The 22,899-nt window shown below is 44.7% G+C and overlaps 1 protein-coding gene across 3 annotated transcripts in view; it reads right to left on the bottom strand.

Moving 5' to 3' along the window:
• The window catches only part of epha4l (eph receptor A4, like), a 51,883-nt gene that overhangs the window by 17,532 nt on the left and 11,452 nt on the right, over positions 1-22,899 (bottom strand). For all 3 annotated transcript variants that reach the window (XM_070970551.1, XM_070970553.1, XM_070970554.1), the window contains exons 4-5: positions 10,496-10,651; positions 3,614-3,949 (exon numbers count right to left, since the gene is read on the bottom strand). In XM_070970551.1, the coding sequence (XP_070826652.1) occupies positions 3,614-3,949; positions 10,496-10,651 (492 nt within the window). The remainder of the gene's footprint in view (positions 1-3,613; positions 3,950-10,495; positions 10,652-22,899) is intronic.

Raw genomic sequence — 22,899 nt, 5'->3', positions numbered from 1 at the left:
TGTGCGCAACAAAAAAAAAACTCTTTCACAGCCTGCAACACTTACAGACACACATACAGTACACACATACCCAGCAACACAAAGGACCTCATTACACTAACAGAAAGATAGAAACTCACATAGAAAAATATACACCTAGTCCCATTATCTCAGACAGACAGCAAAAAAACTCAATCATACCACCTATGCATACATTACAATGAGCAAAAACCTGGCAGAAGCAAATAGAGCTGTGGGTTTGGTTTGGTTTAAAAAATCACCGAGACAATAAACAGAGGAGGTTTTCATCAGTTTGCTGCAGACGTCTGTGAGGTTTTCTCTCTGTGTGGAACACAGTTTGTGAAGTGAGCAAGTTTGTCTTTGCGAGCATGTTGCGAGGAGCAGCTGTGGTCGGCTTGAGCAGTTGCACGAATATGTGGTTGATTACAATTTGACATTAAAAGAGACAGGGGCCCCGGTGCACATGTGGTTGCCAGATTGGAGCCTGGTTGCCAGATTGGAGTCACTCGATTTTGCAGCCGCCAAGGAAAAACAACCAAGGAGGGAGCCATTTTTCAGGGTGTCGAGAAAATGGCTCCTCCTTACAGGATTCTTCTCCCCTGCCTATAAAGCCTACTTCCATCTCCCCGAACACATTTCCACATGTACAGTACGTCTGTCCAATGTGCCAGAGAGATGGAAACTCACACACATGTGCGCTGATAGACGTGCCCACACACACACTCTCTCATGCACTAATTCACTTTTAGTCACATAAGCCTGCCAAGTATTTTGTATCGAGACATAAACACCTCTCTCTCTCTCTCTGACTCTCCCTTTCCCTCTTTCTCACACATACACACACACACAAAGTGCTTCATCTCATAAAGGGGGGAAAAACATCCATTTACAGCCAGGGGTCAGTTCAAAGCGTGGACATGTCCCCTCTCTCCCCGCCTTTCCCTCATGCAGCCCGGGTGAAAGGGTTACACGCCGGCTGATTTACGACAGTGGAATTGTTCATGGCGAGATGCCGAATCTGACCTCTTCGTACGCACACAAAAGCATGCTTCGTCACAGATGCATGGATGTGCAATCAAGAACACACACGTCTTAATTTTTGTCTGCTGGCATATTTCTCCACTGCACCTTGGTTCATTTTCCTCTCATGCAAAAAAAAAAACATACGCGCTCCTCCCTTCCAACCTGCCTACTGCATTTGTGCCTCTCTAGCCGAAATTTGAACTTTTATGGAAAGGCGGTGGCAGGGGTGTCTTTTCCATAGCACTTATAAATCCTAATAAATCTATCACAATAAATGTGTAATCCACAGTGTCTGGATGAGGGGAGGCGATACAGAGAGAGGGACAGCCACAGATGACTGGCTGGATTACCAGCGGCTGAAACCAGAGCTTCCAAAGCCCCTACCGAGCATTAGCAGGAAGAAATCCAATCAGTCTGGAGCTATTCTCTTTAACACGCACACACACACACATGCACACAAATTAAAAGAGACATGCACGCCTGGAGACACATAGAGGACATTGTTTGAGAGGCAAATGTAGATCATCTCCATCCATGAGCGTATAAACATTCTGCATAACACATTTTCTCACTTTTAGCCAAGCATGCACTCAGTTCTGCACATGTGCAAACACACACACACACACACGCATGCACACCATAATAGAGCTTCCAGCTGCAAGCTTCGTGTAACTAATCCTGGGGAACAGTTGTGAAACATGCACCAGTGACAAGCCAAAGGCAACATCATCTATATCTTACAACTTGAAGTCAGCAGATTAGCCTCGGGCAACCTCAGGGGGACATCAATGTGTGCGTGTGTGTTACTGTGTCGTTGAATGAATCTATGTGTGAGGCTGTGCACTTTGGAGTTTTGGCGCAACTGCGCATCATTGTGACCATACTGACATGCTATTACGAGCCCTCGGCCTGGGCTCCAGGGTGTGCTCCATTACAGCTCCCACACATGCCTGTCTGGCAGGACTCGCAGCTCTCCCACAGTCAGCACATCCATTCATCTCTATCTTCCTGACCCCAGCTGATAAATCAAGCCACTGTGGCCTTAAATTGCCAGTCCGAGCCCTATTCAAGATATTCGCTTTTCCCAGGGATGGAAATTAGTGATAAAAAAACGACACAAAAAGGCACTTAGTTTGCCACCCAAGAGCAGAGCAGTAAAGAAGACCAAGGTAATGATCGGCTATAAGTGGAGAAGAGCAGGGAGGGATGAAGAGAAAGGGCCAGGGTTGTAAAATCCATTTGCACAACAACTGGTTACAAAATGGCTAAATGACAAAACAACGGGAGACTTTGAACGCACCCCCAGGCTAGAGGGCTCTTCTCCAGCTCTGGAGGAGAGGCTGTATTCATTCATTTTCTACTAGAATAATTACACACACATAGACACACAACCCAGCAGCATTTGTAATGAAGCCTCCACAGATCAATACAACTCATCTAATTCATTACCCTGAGAGCTAAAAATAGCATGTTGCCCCTATCTTCAGCCTAGGCTTCTCGTGCCTAATTATGCAAAACTCAAGTGAAATATTGCAGAAAATCATTTCCCACTGCAGAGAATCCATCATCCTCCTCAGTAATCATCCAGCCTTCACCCAAATTATTTACAGCTTTAATAAACATGTTTTGACACGCAGATTGCCCCCTAAAAAGTGCTTCAAGCGCTCATTGTAACCTGTGCTCTGCATTAAATATAACGCCCACACACAACTACAAAGCTTCTGTATCAACATGTACTCTTTCCTTTACACAGTGCTTAAAAAATTAAGTTGGATTGGCAAGCGAACCACTGGAGATGTCCTAAATGTACAAAAATAATCAATGAGGATCCTCATTTAACACTACTGGCTCTACTGAGTGGACCCTGAGGTGAAATTGTACTTGTACGATGTGATAATTTGTTTGCTTTTTTGACATAAGAGTATATTCAACTGAAAACAGCACAAAGACAATACATTGAATGTTTTATCTCATCAGCTTCATTGATTTTTGTAATAATTTGCTACCAGCAATACAAGTTGGGACAGCGACAACAAAAGAGTGGGAAAGCTGTGGAATGCTCAAAAACACCTGTATGGAGCATTCCACAGGCTTTTATTTACTACATTTAGGTGCTGTATACTTTTATATACAGCACCTAAATGTATGGAATCAGGTTTGTAATAAGCAATTTTCACAGACAACCTTTAGCCAATCAATATTTTCTCTGGCCATTTTATAAAGGGATAAATACGTTGAGTTCCATTTCCCATTCTCAATGACTGCTACTGTAATCCATAAATTCATAAATCTTGCATTAAAAACATGTCATTTGCAGTGTCTCATTGGGACCCACCATGACATGTTCAATAGGGTTCAAAAAATATATTGGTATGTCGATATATCAGGCCAATCAGTGTTGCCCACTTGCAGTCAGATTGACATAACACTTCTTAATTCTTGAACTAATCTATGCTCCACTATGTGAAGCCTTTAACCTTCTCTGATCTTTTGACTCGCTATTGGATTCCCACAAAAATATTAGCTAAACTGTCCATCACTTTCCCAGCCTGAGTCACCCACTCACTCACACCATCACTGGTTGTCTTACCGGCCTGGTTGGTGGTGACGGTCACAGACACGGCCTGTTCCGGCCCAGGGCTTTGAGGTGAGACTCCATTCACCGCCCACACCTCAAAGGTGTAGTTGGTGTGGGCCTGCAGCTCATTGATGGACACCCTGGTTCCCTTCAGGCTCAGCTGCTGGGGGCTGAAGTGGATGCCGTTTCCACAGGGCTGACAGCGCCGGCCGTCAGGCCCGCAGCGCTTGCACACCACATTGTACGTCAGGTCCTGGCGTCCTCCTGAGCTCCGGGGCGGGCTCCACTCCAGGTTTACAGAGGTCTCGTTCACGTTGGAGATGAGGTGGACAGGCGCTGACGGAGGGCCTGTGGAGGAAACAGAAACACGATGGAGGTGATGTCATTACCAGTCGTGGTTAGAAGCCAAGTACAAAGTTATATTATTGTGGTGAGAGCTGAAAAACAGAGTCAAAAGAGATTATTTCTACGATCACATAAAAGACTTTAAAAAAAGGAACACAGTAAATTGGTGATCGTAATATTAACAATAAGCTTTTGGTGAATTGTGCACAGAAAGTCTCCAAAGGGTCTGGTAATTGATTCTTTCCATACCTACATATAACAAAAATGTAAATGTGTAATTGACTGGGTTGCCCCTTTATTGAGAGCTGAGGCTTCTTGAATTCCCTTTTAATGTCCTGTCCATTACGACGAGGGAGGCTCAGATTTCACCTCAGTTAATTCAGCACGTTAACTGAAATCCAATAGCCCAGCAGATTTCTTTCCCATTCATATGTCGAATCAGCTGGAGGTGGCAGAGTGCCCGAGCCCACTGCTAACAGTGGGGCTTTATGGCACCCACTCAATAACTTTAGACAAAGTTTGCTTTGGAGCCTGTTATTAAGTTCCTGCTTTGATGCAAGGCCACGGTGGTTTTACATGAGGAGCAGCTCCACCGATATCTGACAGATACTCCCCTGCTCATCAGTCCCAATTTACATGTCAGCTCTCTTGTAATTAATGTGTTTTTTTGCGTTGCTTTCAAACATAAGCGATGGTAATTGACTTAACTGTCTCTCTCTCTCTCTCTCGCGCTCTGTTTTCCCTGTCTCGCTCTCTCTCTGACTAATGAAGCGCACGCGAGCAGGCTGGGGGGATCGATGCCGGGTGAAATATGAAAGCCAGGCAGTCCGCAGACGAATCATTTCACAACGGAAATTAATTATCAGTGTTATTTTTGGAGGAGCAGTGTGGCAATGAGTGATTTCACAGAGACACGGGGAGCAGCAGAGGGGACAGTGTGTGGGAGAGCGCGGTGGTCGCCTGAGGAGAAATAAGTGCGCTTTTGTGCACGGGTGTTGCCATATGAATGGAGACGTGGAAGCACAATTTTACCCATGATGCATGCGTCTTCGCAAGACGCTCATTGTGTATGTGTAGCAGTAGTCTGGCAGATAGTGGTGAATGAGCGAATGCGGAGAGGTGGAAGCTAAGGCTGTGAGGAAGGATATGGAGAGGGACATAAGGAGAAGACAAACACCGTCTGTTCATCCAGGAAGCAGAAAGCCACTGATTAGCATGGAAGGAGCAGGTCTGGATGGATGGATGGATGAGAGGGAGGGAAGGACAGAAATGAATGGTGGTGGGTGAGGACTGAAAATGACTTAAAGGGTCAGTAAGAGCACAAGAGACAAACAGTGAGATGAAAGGATGCAGGGCACGCGGTGTTAATATTAGCATCACTTTACTTCCCCTTACCAACCGCAGCCTTCCATGAAAACCTATTAATAAATTCTCATTAAAAACTATGATAAAGCACTGTCACCATCCCCCCTTTCCCCGTTTTTCTCTGCCTTACCCACTTTTTCTCCCTCGCTCTTTCACCTCATTCTCTCCATTTGCTTCTCAGACAATGGGAACAAGTTACAGATGGGGTTTCTAAATTAAGGTGCCAACACCCAACTATCATTATAATAGGGCCTTTGTCAGTGTGCTAGGTTCAACTAACCTCTACTCCCTTTCAATACCCAATAATACGCTGTCGCAGATAGACTATAAAGTCATTACTCAGCTGTTATCCGGAGTCACTGTGCCATAAACTGAACAGGGCAAAGGCAATATCAATGTTTTCTGTCAACGTCTGACATGTGTGCACTCTTGTTCTTCCATTATTGTCCTCACAAGGATAAAAAGATGAAAATGTCTCCGCAATTCAGGAGATTTAGTTCGCACTTGCAGAAATGAATAAAGGAGCTGCAAGGAATTAAAGCAATACTGGGACATATTGGGAAACACATTTAGTCGTTTTCTTGTTGGGAATTAGATGAGAGGATCAATACCACTCTCATGTCTGTAACAATAACTAAGAGGCTGGAGCCTGGAGAGGGGTAGCTTAGCTTAGCATTAAGACAGAAAGCAGAGGGAAACATTTCACATATTTGACAGAGAAGAAGTAAGAAGTGAGCTTAAGGAGCGCTGCTTGGCCTTACCTTGATGTTGAGCTAAGCTAGCTGTCTCCTGGCTTCAGCTTCACAGTCAATATACAGACATGAGAGCATTATTTAAATTCTTATCTAACTCTTGGCAATAAAATGTGTTTAGTATGATTTAAGTAACAGTGATAGTAATGTCCTCAAACATGTACCAAGATATTTGTATATGTGTGTCAGCAGGTGTGTGTATAATCACTTCAGGAAGATTATTTGTTTGTTTGTTGCTATGGTGAGAGGTGCAACAGTGCTGCAGTATAGAACTTTATGACTGTATAAAGTCTTAAACACATTCCACCACACCTCAGTGTTCCCCCTTCATTCCACACACACACACACACACACACACACACACACACACACACACACACACACACACACACACACACACACACAAACTACCTTTGGCTGTACCTGTCGCTCTCCCAGAATGCACCAGTGGGAGCAAGGGAGCGTGGGAGAGCCGTCGGCTGTGACTGACACCCGGTAATTAATCCTGGGAGAGTGAACGACGGGGGGAGACGGGAGCTCAACGCTCACACAACCTTCGTACAACGTTAGCTCTACATGGCCTTAAAATTCATGCTCCTTACGGGTGGAATCCAGAGGGAGAGCTACAAAGTTTCTCCTGAAGAAAGTTGGTGATTTCTTTTTCCCTCCTCTCCTTTTCTGTTCATTTACGGCCTTGCAATTTGCTCAGAGCCTTATTTCTTTCCTTCCTGCTGCTCTGTCGCTTCCACCCCCCCTTCTTCAATCTGTCTTTCTCATTTTTACTCCACTCTCGTGCTCCATCTCTTCTCTCTGCATGCTTCCACCCTCTCCTTCTCCTCTCCCCTTTTCTCCTTCTTTCATCCCTCTCTCCTTCTGTCTCTTTCTATCAGTAATTGTTAGCCGAGTCTTACGCAGGGCCAAGGTAGAGAGCAGGCTAAATTGGCCGAAACGTCGGCCCCGCTATTACCATCCGGCTGGGATTCATTCAATGCCCCCCTCGAGTCCTCCACGACCTGCGTTCATTCCTCACTCTGTCCCTCCCTCTTCCTCTACCAAGTCACTGCTAAGAAAACTGGGAAAATCTGAGAAACACATCAAGGGCCAACAGAAACCCCAAAATGGAGAACACCCCCCCTCTTATGACCTGAACATGGTGGAGCAACCTGCTCCCACGGATGTCTGTCTCTGGTCCTCATTAGTGCCTGGTAGTGTATGTGTGTGTATTTATACTCACTCACATGTATTCATGTGTACTGCCTATTTGCCCTGAGCATAATTTGATATTTTATACTAAACTGTATGCTTATGAACTGACTGGGCCGAGCTCAGCATTCTATGTCAAAATAATAACTCAAATATCTGCCCATAAATTATGTGGACTATATGCTTAAAGTTCAAGTGGATCGCAGGAGGCTTGACAATGTTGACAAAAATGACGAGAAAAGAAAAAAAAAGTCATCTATGTGGTATTTTTCAAAGCATGGCTCCAAAAGTGTACAAAGAAGCATGAAAGCAACAACAACAAAAAAGTGATGGCGAGCCAAAAAAGACAAAAGCAAGATGAGAGAAATCAAAATAAACCACAAAAGAGGGCTTTTTTGTTGTTGTTCAAAAAAGAGAAAATCTCTTTTGAAAAAAAAAAAAAAAGAATTCATCCTGCCAGGTTCTTCAGGCAGGTTGATCCAAAGTGTGGAAGGCAAATGATTGGATTGTCTCATGTTTCCAATGTGGAAAGCGAGTGTTTCGATCAAATGTATCACACATAAAAAGCCTCCATCCAAAGAAAGACGCTGACAGATAAAATACAGAGGGCCTGCACACAGGCAGTCACACAATGACCGAATTACACAACATCCAGTTTTAATCATCATCGTACATCGCTAGACTCCGAGCTAAGTGAGGGGAAAAGCGTTTTCAATTACTTGCACAGACACACACACGCGCACACCAATTACCAGAGATGCTGGCTCTTTCCCAGCCTGACCTTCAGCCAGGCAAACTGGGAAATGACTTTAAGAGATTTTTTTTTTCTTCATCTGCTCTGTTCGTGACTCTGAGTGGGTTTTGAGAGAAAGTGAGAGAGCGACTGAAAACAAAATGTGGATGAGGACGGATGTGTGAGTGACAGCTGTAATTAGAGAGCCCTAACATGTGGGTGAGAAGTTAAAAAAAAAAAAATGCACGAGGAAGGAAAACAGCAGACGACAGACGGGGTGAGAGATCAGAGATCAAATGTTGACCGGCTGACGAGGCGGAGCAAAGGTCAGTGAGAGAGTCCGGCTGGAGTTCAGTTCCTAACTGTGGTGTCGGGAACGAAGTGGAGACGGCATAGCAGGCTCCAGTGAAATAGGCCAAGTAATGAGCTTTGACAGCTGTTGCTTGCAGCCGCCATACTCAAATGCCATAATGACTAACAGGACAATGGGGATGAGCCCTAAGCTCATTCATTAAAAGAGTAACTCAATATATTAGTGATGTGACAAAGCAGTAAGAAAGTAGGCATATGACAAGGAAGCAATGCTAATATTTTCATATTCATCAAAATATTTGTGGGTTTGTCAGTGTTTATTAAAACTAAACAAGCTGTAATAAACAAGTATCAAAGCTAAACAAGTCTGGGATGTTTGTGTTTAGGTTGTGGTCTATGTTGTTTTGTCAGCTCTATGTTTCATGTTCTATGTGCTGCTCTCAACGACACACTTCTCCTGGACAAATCAAGTTCTGAAAAAAGGGGGGGAAGGAATAAATAATACAAAAATCCAGGTGAAAATCAGGGTTTGAAAATATATTTTGCAGCTTAAATGCATGAAACAGCGTGAACTCCCACATTGCTGACATGCCTTATTACAAGGGATTGATGTAGGGCTGTAACTAACAGTTATCCAATTATTGATTAAAAAATTTGATTATTTTATCAACTGATCCAATAATTGTTTGGTCTATAACACATCAGGGGACTTCGTCATCAAATGTCTTTGCCCAAATAACCCAAACACATTCAATTTATTGCAGTGTAAGATAGGAAAGCACTGCAAATCCCTGCATTTGAAAGCCAGAACAATCGGTTAATTGACTAATCAATACCGCTCTTTAAGGTTGTTGTTCCATGTCTTCCTGGGACATTTTCACATCAACAAATACCCATTGTGCTACTTTCTGTTGCCAAGTTTTTCCAATGCGTTACAACTGTGAAAGTTCCGAAAGGTTTTTTGCTGCCCCAGTAAACTCCTTTGGTGTTTAGTGATATTTGGAAAAGCAAAAATAGCTCAGCAGCAGAGATGTGCCCAAAATGTTACAATGAAGGATGTTGCAGATTAGTTCACGTATACCATTTGCTCATACTCTTGATCATGAAAATATGCCACAGCAGAACATTGTTTATGGTCTTGCACAGATCCTGTACGGCAGGGAATAATTAGAGGCCGTCCGGCTTCGCTGCTGCTTAGACAGTTAAGTGTTATGCAGGAGGAGTTCGGCTGCTCGTCTGATTTCATAAACTGTTTTGCTGAGTGATGAATCCACAGGCACTTGACAGATCACTCGGGCCAAATGGCAAGCCAACGATGAGCTAAGCGACTTAGCAGATGTTTTAGTTGTTAAAATTGCTCAATGACACATACTCACTCATACATAAACATCTGTCATGTATAAGAATGAATGCTGTTATTTTCCTGGGAAATGAAAGTATAGGGCTTTATGTCTCATGTGGGTTTTTCTGTTTGCACTCTGTTTGTGTGTGTTTCTACCAGTATGAACTCCGAGCTCCATGACTCAGAGAGAGAATGAGGTCTAAAAAAGGAAGAGGTATCATTAGGCTGCAGGATTGTTAACAATATTTGTTATCACAGTCAGTGTGAGTCAGGGGGGGAGGAGAGGAAGAACCAGACTCATCAGCAGTTGATTCATACAGCTGGATGGAGCAAAGTGGAGACAGTGAGGAATAAAAAAAATGTTCTTCCTGTATTTCTCCTTGGCATCTTACCCCCTTTCTCTTCATTTCTTTTTTCTTTTCTTTTTGCATACATCACCCGCTTTTCCATTTGCCCTTGTTTTTCCACCTTTTTCGTCCCCTCCCTGCGTCTCCACTAACGTTTTAGTCTTTCTCGGTCGTTCTCGTCCTCCTCTACTGTTCTGCAGCCTCTCTGTGGAAGACTGAATCTGGGATGCAGCGGTTTATACCCTCATTAGTTTTCTGTCACCATGACTGATCACTAAGTACCACCTGGAATCAAAAGACACCTATTAAACCAGCAGTCTCCTACTTTATGTGTGCAGAAAGACTGTCTCTGTGTGTGAGCGGGTAATATAGGTTGACAGAGAGAGAGAAAAAGAGAGAGCAATCACTCTGCTTATGTGTTCTTTTCCATAACAACATTGTGTTACTAATTACATTACATATTCCTATGTATTACAATGTACTGCGTATGCTTACGGGTGCAGGGCATGGACGCTGGGTCCGTTTCAGAGCGGAAGTATCCTTTGTCGCAGACGCAGGAGGTGGATCCCTCCCTGACGGAGTAGCTGTGGAGCGGACACTTGGAACAGGAGCCATCAGTGGCCAGTGCACGGTAGGACCCAATCTTACAGGCTGAAAGATAAGAGGGAGACAGAGGGGAGGTTTGGTTAGATGTGACATTAACATGCAACATCAGCGGTCTATTGGCTGTAACCTGACATACAGAAGTTGGGACACTGTGTAAAATTTGTATAAAAACAGAATGCAATCATTCACAAACAAAGATAGCTGCCGAAACATTCCAGTCAAAAGCAAAAATGTCAGCCTCATGCTGGCGCTGGAGGGAAAAGTAAGGGGATCACTAAATCCATTAGGATGCATCCTCTAGGAACCATGAATGTCGGTACAAAATGTGATGCCATACTGAGATACTTCACTGGATAAGTTAAACTTGCCCAGACAGGGTGCATCCTCTGAGGTCCATGAATCTACAAATAGACATGCCAACCATCCAATAGCTGCTGAGATATGTTAGTCAGGACAGCTGTTTGGTCCAAAGAGGTTGACTGAGTGACAAACGTACATTACCACCTCAAATATAAAACACTGAACGTCAATTTGAAAGCTACATCCAGAGTAAGTATCACAAATGGAGTTTGGTATAGGTGGCTGTCTCAGGTTTTTTGTAATACAGAGATGCTGTTATACATCACACTTGACATCAAATAATTGTTTTCTAATGGAAGAGTGGAAGAGAACTCTGTGATCTTGTTCATTTTCCCCCAATTACTAACAAGAAAACAGTATGTTGCCCGGAGGCCTCTCCTTCTCTCCATCCCTTTGTCTTCATTTTCCATCTTCAGTGCTTTCTCCCCTTTCTCCTTTCTCACGAACCTGCATTCTATTATCAAAAAAAACAGAGCAGGAGCAAAGAGCGCTATTTCCTCTGACAAAAAGAAAAGATCAAATAACTACCTCTTGCCTTTCTCACAAATTTAAGCTATGCTCTATTGGCACGATTTAAAGGCACAATGAAACCAGAGCCACTGGCATTTCAGACAATTTAACAAACAAATGCCACCACACTTGGCACACCAGGGGCTCTGTCACTCTCAGGAGGCTGTTTTCACTCTGTGGGGCCTAACACACACACACACACACACACACACACACACACACACACACACACACACACACACACACACCTCAGTCTGAAACGGTAACCTAAGTGACACTTTTCCTACTTTTGGCGACAGCGCTCGCCTTTCTTTTGAGTGACAGTTTGATTGGAGGGCTCGTGTTTCAAGGAGTTTCTCCCTCATCTATCTGTTTCTATAATGGCCGGGGAAGCCGAGTGGGGTTATATTTCACCCTCTGAGCGCTGAACCAGAAGAGGAGGACAAAAGAACAATTCTGTGAGAGGTGCGGTGCAGACAGTCACAACACCGATTGGACCAAATAACCTGTCAATCAATGAGGCTGCCGTGTGCTTAGCAGTGGGCGGCGAATGATATTGGGGCCGGAGGGTCGGTGGTTTGGGTTTTGGTACAGTAGGCAGTGTATGTGGGTGTGTGTGTGTGTGTGTGTGTGTGTGTGTGTGTGTGTGTGTGTGTGTGTGTGTCTGTCTTGTTATGATGTAAAAAGACCCACCGGAGACAGATGGGTAAATTCATACCCAATATAAATCAGATAATTGCACACTTATACTCTGCAGGGGTAAAGCGATCCCTCTGGCACACACACATAGTCTCGCTGTCGTCACAAGCACACACAACGCAGATCTGAACGTGCATTTGAAAGGCATTGATTTTAATGCCACAGTCATAAATACACAGGGGATCATACATACAGAAGAACAGTCATATAAACAAACTCCCACATGTGTTCACCACACTAGAAATCAAATCAGTGCCTATGCACATACACCACAGTGAGGAGGAAGTCTGTCATCCAACAAAAACACACATTCCACCAACCACCCGACATGCTCACACGTACACACAGAGGAGGAAATCCACAATCCCCCTAAAATATAGGGAAAACCCTGTCTTGGAGGCGTAATAAAGTCAGGCTCTTTGCCCCACAGCCGCACTTCTCTTGCAGCTGGATTAGCGTAGCGTGGCGTTAACCGAATCGGGCTAGCTGCTACCTGCTGAGCCATTCTTTGCCCATTCCCACTCAGTCAATCAGGGCTAAATCCCTGCCGCTTCACTCGCTAACGCTAAGCTAAGAGTCCCTTTGATTGTAGCCTGCAGGGGTGCGTGAAGCCTCCATTTCTTTTCTTCCAAAAGAGGAGAGATTAGTCGGGAGGTGCTTTGTGTTATCTCTCTATCTTTAAAGCAATCTTTCAACACCCAGTCTCATCACTAGAGACAGGAGGACACTGGGATTTGTGGGTATTGTTTAAGAGGTTGTGACTGCTTCAGGTGACAAAACACAAAGTTGCTGTTAGGGTTTGTACATGTGCGCTGACCAGGAAAGTGTCCAGAGTTGAGAGTGGGGTCAACCAGCTGTTTGAGATGATGCCCCCTTGCTAAAAGCTGGAGGGAGAGTTAATTGAGTACTCTGCTTCACAGCCTTTGGGCCTGAGCCTCTTTAAGGAGACACAGTCTAAGAGCAGGCTACCTCAAACTGTGCACGGTTGATGAGTTTTTCGCTCATCAATCATTAAGCCGTCCCAGGCTGACCCCAGAGTCCCCACAGGCTGTCCCACAATTCTTTGCACAACTCCAAATCCCTGTCTGCCATCGTCATGATCCAGCATCTCAATCTGGGGTTTGAAACTCTGCATTTTAGAAATTGTGTTTGAAAATATGATGTCAACATATGAGGGCTTGTTTATAGCAGCTACTGCCCTGCAGAAAGGAACAGTCAAGGGAAAAGAGAAGTCGATATCCACGTTAAGCTGGGGAATTTGCTTCCTATTAGGAGTGTGAGTGTGTGTGTGTGAAGGAAGAGACCGCAGTAGTGGGTGGTCCAAGAGACCGTGGCTTCAGAGAGGAATCTCCCTTAAGACTTGCTGGATTTATCACTGCCCGGGCCAGCCATGGCAAACCCACACACAGACGCAAATACAGACACACATGAACACACATGTATTTAGTTTTTATGGGATCTGAGCTGGGAAGCCCTCATCATATCCTCTCATACAGCTCTCAAAAGTCTAACCCAGTTTTTCCACACCATCTTTTTTATATTGTCTCCTTTTTCGCCCCGTCGCTCTCTAACTCTCCTATGTTATTTTTTCTCACTCTCATTCGCCCTCTATCTCTCTCACCCACTCTCCTAGGCTTTCTCTCGGCAGGCCTTCTTTCAGACAGAGAGGGGTTTGTCAGGTGCCAAATCCCTGAGCTGAGAGATCAAAGGCAGACAAAGAGACTGGTGACTTACTGTTCTATTCTGGAAAGGCAAAAAATGGAATCCCTCATAGACAGGGACATCGCATTCTTCCCCCTTTTCTCCCCCAGCAGCTCTTTCACTCATTCAATCCTCCTCTCCGGCTTTAGTCTTTTTCCCCTTTTGTCAGTCTTTCCCCCACCCATCCCCATCCCCGTTGTCTCTAAGCTAAAGCACGTTTGGAGGAAAGGGGTTGACGAGGGTGGAGGGAGAGGGTTGTGGGAGTTAATGAGTAGTTTTGTCCGTGTGGTGGGGATTCTTCTAGCTGAATTGGCTGCACCGCGTGAGGGGAGGGGAAAACGGGAACTTCTGTTCAAGACAAAACCGTAGACGCAACCATCTGCAAAAAATGGGAGTGTACAGAAGCTAATGATACAATGATAGCTACTCACACGCGAGCCATCTAAAAGCCAGCTAAGTTTTCCTCTGAGTGGCAACAACCTACACACAAGGCTTTAAACAGCCATGGATGCTCCCTACACTGCAGCCAAATAAAGCCACATCTACCCACACACCCTCCCACTGAAGCCCACCTTGAGTGACCTGCATGCAAAGCCTGATAGGCAAGCTATTCTGCAGCCTACACAACAAAGTATCCAATACACTGGGGACTGAAAGCATGAGAGCAAACTTGCGCTACAATAGCTATCCAAAGCCCCAGGAATATAACACCCAGCACACGGCTCACAATAACTAGACCTGCCCAGGCAGAACAATTGCCTCTCTTATAATCAAAAATGAGAATTAAGTTCAAACTACAGCATTTTCCCTCCTTTCAAGGCTGCGCTTTATCTTCTTTGGGTGATGAAAACTCAGTCACTCTTTTTTAGTCATAACAGACAGTGAGCTCTCTTCAGAGGAGCAGTCAGAGGCGTCCTCACAAAGCTGCTCTTTCAAAAAAACGAAGCGATCGGCTTTCAGGACCTGAGGGCAAGGAGAGTCTCTCCTTCTCCTGCACCTTGAGGAGTCAACGATTTCTATTCAACCTGCCTTTCTGACATATACCTCTGCCTTTGTGTCTCTTCTATCTCTTTTTGTCTCTCTCCCTTTCTCTCGGTGGAGAGTTTGTTGCTCAGGTGAGACTCCTGCTACAAAGGATTACTATTCCAAGAGTGTTTTGTGTAGCCCCTAGGTGTAGTCCTGAGTTGGATTTTTTTTAAAAAAAAACAAAAAAACAAACTTTCAAACTCTTAGATGTATATACTGTCTATTCCCACCCAGACACGCATACAGATAATAAATGACCATCCACATCAAGACACCTGAGCTACTGGCGTATTAGCAGGGATAACTAGCTGCTGACCGTTAGCATCTGTCACTGGAACAGCAGGAGAGTGGAGCAGGTTAACTCATTAATTCTGTCACTGGGGGTTATTAATTACCTCCGGCCCTGACGGCGACACATAGCCACACGGCCAGCGAAAGCCATCAGTGTGATGGATGAGGGACACACGGCCACCGAAACTGATCACCATGATTGATGACATACATCGTCACACATCTTGACCTTGACCCGGGGGGAAGGTCCCATACTACTGGTACCATCCTTTAAAATGCAAAAGCAAAAAAGTTAGGTAGTGACATCTGGGTTGACATCCTCACTGGTGTTAATGAAGGCTAAGAACAAAAGTCAGCAAGGCTAACGATGTTAATAACACCCAAGCCAGCCTTGCTGACAATCACTGCAGCTTTGCGAAAGGTGGCCGGTGCCAGGGGGTGCAGGAGTTGCCAACAGTTTGTCTGTCAGACGCTGGATGATTTATAACTGTATTTTCAGCAGCACCGATCCATCACGAGCCACCCACGACACTGCCCTAATTAAAATGTCTCTACCTGACACATGGGAGCGCCAGCCAAAGTAGCAGATGAGCAGCGCATGTTGTAAAAATGAAAATTACAACAAAAGCTGAGCCTGATGGCTAAAAATGGTCATATACAGTAACATGTTAAAGCCTAATAAGGAACTTTCTGTTAATACAGAAGCCTGTCAAACCATTTCCTTCTCCAATATACTGTTGACTAGGGTCCACTGGGTGCCACCTATATTGTTTCTGTTTGGATTGCATAACTGAAAAACTGAAATATTGTTCCGAGGACTTCCTGCGGACCAAGGGCTCTGCGTTCTTATTGACACGTAGGCCTCAACTTCCTCCCTAATTCCTCGAGCCTGGCCTTAAGAAGGAATATTAGTACAATGGTTATATCACAAAAATCTAAAGTATTCCACCCAACCACTTCAGAATGGACTACACCCCTCCCTAAAAATGAGACCAGGGTACAGTGACCGTAACAGAAAGAATAAGGCACTAAAAGAAAGCTAACTAGAGGGACAGAACAGGGAGAGGTGTAGGCAGCAAACAGATCCATCTTTGTTAGGTCAAATACTGTCTTGGCTACGATGGGTGGGGGCCACTCAGATTCCACTTTTGCACCCATGCCAGGTCCACAAGGGTGGCACCACCCAAAGCTAGGCACAGTGCCAACCCACTAAAGACCTTTTGTGACCTGAGATTTGCGCAGCAGGTGGGTAATGGGCTATAATTCAAGACAAACAAGACAGACAGATATATATATACGCAGAGGCTTACAAACCTCTGCACACCTGCACAATCTCAGGTATGCACACAAGGCCTTTCAAAGGCTCTCTGGACTACACAGATGCACTTTGCAGTACCATGCATGCATACAAACACACAGAAAGACACACACACACCAAACAGGCTTTGTGTACGCAGGGTAAGCACGGGGACATGAGCACTGCAGGGACGATGGGAGGTAAACAAACTCAGTCAGGGTATTGTCTTTGTCCAATTTCCCGAAGGTCTGCAGAGGCCTGAGTCTCATGTTGGACGTGTGTGCGTCTGTATGTATGTGTGTGTGTGTGTGTGTGTGTGTGTGTGTGTGTGTGTGTGTGTGTGTGTGTGTGTGTGTGTGTGTGTGTGTGTGTGTGTGTGAGTAGGCAGTGTACCTAGCATGCTTTCCTGACATTGTTTACTATGAAAAGAGCTGCATTTCAATTCAATTATGAAAAAAGAGGCAGAGAGGTGGGACGTGGGGGTGTATGCTAATGCTGTTGTGCGAGGGGACACTCACATCGGCACACACCGCTAAACAATTGGGAGAGCTCAACTATTCTGCTCGCAGCAAGTCAAAGAGAATGGGGCAGGAAAAGGGGGGATGTGTGAGGAGAACACACGAACACACACCAAGAATAGGTGAAGAGGAAGAGGAAGCGATAGGGAAGCAGTCTCAATGGGGCCTCATATCCAATTCTGTAAACAAGTGTAAACCACGTGTCACACTGTAGCACAAATACATAACAAATCACTGAAATCCCCCTCAATGCAACATTTACAATAGATTTGTCATGTTAACATAGGTTAATTGTACTTTTTTTCATGTTGCACATCATACATCGTATTCATTATAGATATTGATTTTGTGGATTCAAAAGCATGAGAGATTCAGTTATTGTGACAATGAGATAAACTGTATCTTAAATGGTGTCTTTTCCAAGTTCAGGAAAGCATTAGAACAAGTGGCAGAATGGTTTGAGCTTTGCTCAGTAAAATGATATTATATTCCCAGTACAAAAAATAAATAAATAAAGCATATTAATCACCCTGTACTAATTCCCATCTGGTTCTAATCAAGAAGATCTGATCAAGGTGATCAGAGCAACCAACTAAGCAATTCCTGTAACATGACTCTTATGCATCACTGCATGCATTTCTATTCTCATGTTGCCTCACTTAATTATAGAATGACCAGTTATTGATGCTGGAACATTTGTGTGCTAAGGGTCAGTTCTGTGATATTTATTGCAAATTGAGGTACAGGTAAATTTAGGTAGATTCATAACTCTTTTTCCAGTTCTAAAACTTCAACTTCTTTCAACCCTTTCTGACTTCCTGCCGCACGTGTGTGACCTCAGGTGGCTACAATGGTACGAGAAAATGACCAGAGTATGATGTCATTACCACATAACCATATCACATGTGCTGTAAAATGAAAATAAACCTTTCATAAAATAGCCAGCCAGGATAAAATATGAAAACAAAATGAGTAAGCAGTCGCCATCAGTAGGGGATTTTTTAAAAGACAAACAATCCAAAATTCAAATCAGTTGCACTGGAAAATACCTTTACTTAGTCCTTAGCATAAACAAAGAAGGGGACTGGCCCATCATGCCGAATGCATTAACCACTTAGAAGAGTATAATGATGCACTTACCACTTTCAAATATTTACATTTACATTAACCGCTGGTCAAAGTGAGTGTTTTGGTTCTGCTACATCCTCGTATTGAATGAAATCATAAAGCAAAGCACACTTGAACACAGCTCACACACTCAGGGAGAACGCACGTGTCAACACTTAAGTGCGGTGAAACAAGCATACAAAAACTTTAATTACCTTGCTGCCTTTGGTCTCAGGGGCAAGTTTAACATCAACCTAGTTGGTTTCACAGAAGCAGCTTGGTGGGTTATGAGGGGGGTTGGGAAGGGTCAACTTCTGAGTGAAAAGCAAGGTATTTTTAGGTTGTTTGTTTAGGTAATCTACTCGTAGCTCCCAGACGACAGCCTGTCTGGGGCCTCGAAGCACCTTCTATTGTGCATGTGTGTGTGCGCGAGGGTGTGTGTCCCTGAGAAAACTGTGCACACAATTGTGTCATTGCATTGTGTGTGTGACGACATGTAGTTATATGCACTGTGTGTGTGTGTGTGTGTGTGTGTGTGTGTGTGTGTGTGTGTGTGTGTGTGTGTGTGTGTGTGTGTGTGTGTGTGTGTGTGTGTGTGTGTGTGCGTGCGTGCTCAGTCATACATAAAAACTTTCCTGGGTCACTAGCTCCTCAACAGCTCGTGTCAGCCCAATGACGGTCTGCTGGTCTCCACTGTGGCTGTCACTGATTTAACCTTTGACCTCTCCTGGTGTCACTCAGGCCTCACTCTCTCCAGACCACTTTCCCCTCCCCTCTCTCGCTCTCTCTCAAAACAGCATCGAGGTCATTGCTGTCAAGGAAGCGATACCGTCTCAACTTGAAACTGTGTCAGCTCCTGTTCGCATGGTATGGCTTTGCATAATATGTGTGTGCATTCCTAAGTTAATAGCATGTATGTGTGTCCACAAACTTTGCCATTAGGTGCATGCGTTGCCCTCTCTAACCCCAGGCTAGTTGAACCTGGCCTTACAGGGGGGCTACAGGGTGTGTAACAGGAGCCTGGGGTTAATGGCTGCTGCTTAGACTGGGTTACTCTGCTAATGTGTAATGTTTTAGCCTCTAGCTTTGATGTGAGGACAGACACACAGGCTCGGCGATGATGGGAAGAGGCAAACAAAGATTCAAATGCACTGCAAGCTTTGAAGTAAGTGTGTGGGCACTGTTGGAAGAGGTCCAGCGTCAAGTTATGTGTTATGTTTTGTATCTTTTGGACTCCTCGCGTTCCTTCACTCCACGTATGTCTCCTGCTCTCTTCCTGCCTTGTCTGTTGTCTCTCCTTATCTTTATGGGTTCTTTCACCACTTAGGGTTATGCTCCATACTTGGCAGCTTTGTCTGTGATTCGAGCAGCACCTGACGCCCTGCAGACCTGCCAAAAATGCGTTCATGACCTGCTTTATTCTCTTGCTTAACACTGCCATTACTGTATCTTTACACATCAAACACAAAGGATCTACCAAGGATATTCCACCCAACACACAGTTCTTTTTGCCATTTAAACTACCTAAAAGGTCAATTCTGTAGACTATGGCAAACTCTGGATAATCTATGCTATCAACAGCTTTCATAGGGACTATTTCTTCAGTTGACAGTAGTTCCAATGAAAACAGTTCAAAGTCAGGTGAAACAACCCTACACTACACACAGGTAGCGCTACTGACAGTAATATCAACTACAGCTGCCAGAGGTCGTGACACAACCACTCTAGACTTGTTCAGAGAGTGATCACCGTCCGTACCCTTAACCCCCCACTTCACCTTTCACATTTCCAGCCGTTTATCAGGCTCACTAGACAGGAGTCAATTCATCTTCCTCTCTCCTTTATTCAATACACACACTCCCTCTGTCATACACATTGGATATCTATGTGACTCTGTTTCATTCCAGTGACTTCCTTTCTTTCTCAATCTCTATCCTATCTGCGTTTCTCTGTGTTCTCTCCCCTCCTCTTTCTTCTTCCCCTCACATTTCTCCGTTGTGTGAGACTTCAACGGATCGCATCTTTTTTTCTTCCTCCTCTTCCAGCAGTATTTGACAGCTTGCTGCGGATCAGTGGGGATCAAGGTTTCTAATCCCAGAGACGTGCCCTAGCATGGACACACCTCTGCCTTTGGCTGGAGATCTGCAGCTTTGGATCCCTGGTGCTGCAAGACCTCCACATCCCCAAATTACATTTCAGCTCTCCCACAGAGAGGTTACACCTCACAGGCAGCCCTGTGGTGTGTTTGATACACACGTACTTTACATGCCCATGTGCATACACATGTACTCGCAGCAAGAGGTCAGCCACATGATCGCAAAGCTCTGGGCTGAACTCAGGGATGTGTGCGTGTATGTGTGTTAGAGTTTATCTGAAAGAGTTGCCCACTGTAAATTCCCTTTTCAAAGATTTCTTTAAAGGGAAGAGTTTTGGGGAATGTGCTGATTCTCTTTTTTGTTCTTGAGAGTTAGATAAGAAGTTCAGCGATTGGATGTTTCTTACCTAAATGCACCCTGGAAGCCATAGTTGACTTCTCTCATTGTGTTTCTGTGCACACAGGCTTGTACCTTCAATGCTTAATCAACAAATCAGCTTTTTTTCTAATGCAGCTGTTTTTCTTTTGTGGTAATGATTCATGCGGGAGAGTTTTATGGCTATTCAAGCTTTGGAAGTGCTCCAAACTCATCTAACATTGTCTATGCAGGAAATGAACAGGACTACCTTACATGCCTCCTCCCACTTCGCAACTCTACTGCACTGACAGATGTCCTTTCAACAACCTGCCTGCATTCCTCATTCTTCTTCCTACATAAAAATCACACATTCTAAGCGTACGCGTGTAATGCCAGGGAGAATGAGCCAGTGTGCCATTTCCTCCACCATCATGATTAGAAAAGGGGGATCACAGCTCATTAAAATGGGCACTGTGTCCAGTCTCAGGGCACATCAGATTACAGAGCGGCCCTTTATTGCAAGGCTTTTTGTCATAACCCCTAACTGATTGCCACGGAGCAGCCTTTGATTTGGCCACTGAACTCTGCGCCCCCTGAGAAAAAGGATGACGACGAGAGAGAAGAAAAGACCACCTACTCTCACCCTGGCAGGATGGAGGGAGCTTAAGATAGAAATCAGCGGGGGAAAGAGAGAGAGAGATGAAACATTTTCAAGGTGTTTGCAATCAGCCTCCCATTGTCACATAGTGAGGGAGAGTTGGCCGTCCATCTGAAGAGCTGCGGGCCTGCTTTGTCTCCAGGCTCAGATCATGCAACGCGATTGGAACGTTAATAGAAGGTTATGATACAGCATGCGATATGCCTTCTGCGACAGATGCTCAGAATAAATATAGGACAGATAATGGTTCGGACACACACTGTCTGTCTACACACACACACACACACACACACACACACACACACAGCCAGTCCTCACTATCAGTAACACATTGCTCCAGATCAAAGGGATTTCCGTGCAATGGTGAACCGACGGGTGAAGTGTAGAAAAAGCACGGCTGCCAGACTGGAACTAAATCTCTTTCCACTTCACTTCCCCCCCGTGTTTTTTGTCTCTTTTTCTCTCTAGCTCCCTCCCTGCCTCCTCATCTCCATCTCCTCCACTCTCCTTGGCGAGAGAGGTCTGTTCTCCCTCTCTTTCAAAACAAAGACGGTGGCAGAGGCCCTCTTTCTCTTTCATAACCTCTCTGAAACAGTCCACCCATGCCCACTTGATCGCTGTCCACTTCTCCCTCTATCCGTCTTTCTCTGCCTATACATCTGTCCATCTCTCTTTACAAACTCTGCGCCTTCCCTTCGTCTGTCAGCTGAGGGAGAAAATGCGGGTTTGCAGGAAGAGGGGGAAGAGAAATTTAAAGTGAGTGAAAGAGAAAGAGAAGGGCAAGAGAGCAAGAGGGAGAGTGTGCAGGAGTGCAGGAGAAAATGGAGGGAGAAGAAGGGAAACAGCCGGAGGAATGGGGGAATGGCAGGGACAGATAGAGGGGGTGGTGGTGGAGGACTGCAGGGTTGTGTTGGTAGAGAGCTGGGGTATTGATTCAGGGCCTTTTGACATGCTAATTTGCTTGCTGACTGCTTTAATCGCTCCCTCTTCCCATCGCGGGCTTCAAAGAGAGGATGCTTTTCAAAAAGATGAGAGAGGAGAGGAGAGGAGAGGAGCAGAGAGGAGAGGAGCAGAGAGGAGAGGAGCAGAGAGGAGAGGAAAGAGTAATGTTATCATCCTTTTAAACCCCTTTAGAAACTTCCACAGCTATATGCTCCTGATGCCAGCTGACAGCCACTCACACTATAACAACATCCATCTTAACAGATCCTGTAAGCTGTGCATACTCCACACTACCTGATAATAGTACACTATTAAATATACAATTTGCACTAATCTCCATAGTATTCTTCGTAGAAAGTAGTCCATCCTCGCTGTTTTTGTGAATTTTAATTTTTTAGGATAAACTGATGGACCAAGTGTTCCATTATGGTTCGGAAATGTTTTTAAACCAGTAGATTTGCATCGTCACAAAGCTAGATATAGGGTCGCTTCCCTTAGCTCATTAAAAGTTGCCATGTTGGAGATACATGGTTTTCACAGGAGAGTGCCAGTTTATGAAATTCATTTATTTACTGTACCGTAACTGGCATGCACCAACAGATGGCACAGATTTAATCTTATTTTACGTTTCTTCGCCAAGATGGAGAAGATACGTAAAATAGGATTTCTGGAACTGTCTCACACACTCTCCACACTTTTTTTTTTCCCATCCCTGTAGCTCCGTCATTTTG

The sequence above is a fragment of the Chaetodon trifascialis genome, chromosome 9 (assembly GCF_039877785.1).
Source record: "Chaetodon trifascialis isolate fChaTrf1 chromosome 9, fChaTrf1.hap1, whole genome shotgun sequence".
Classification (NCBI taxonomy): Eukaryota; Metazoa; Chordata; class Actinopteri; order Chaetodontiformes; family Chaetodontidae; genus Chaetodon; species Chaetodon trifascialis.
The sequence above is the reverse complement of the archived record's forward strand: the minus strand, read 5'-3'. Positions and strand labels throughout refer to the sequence as shown.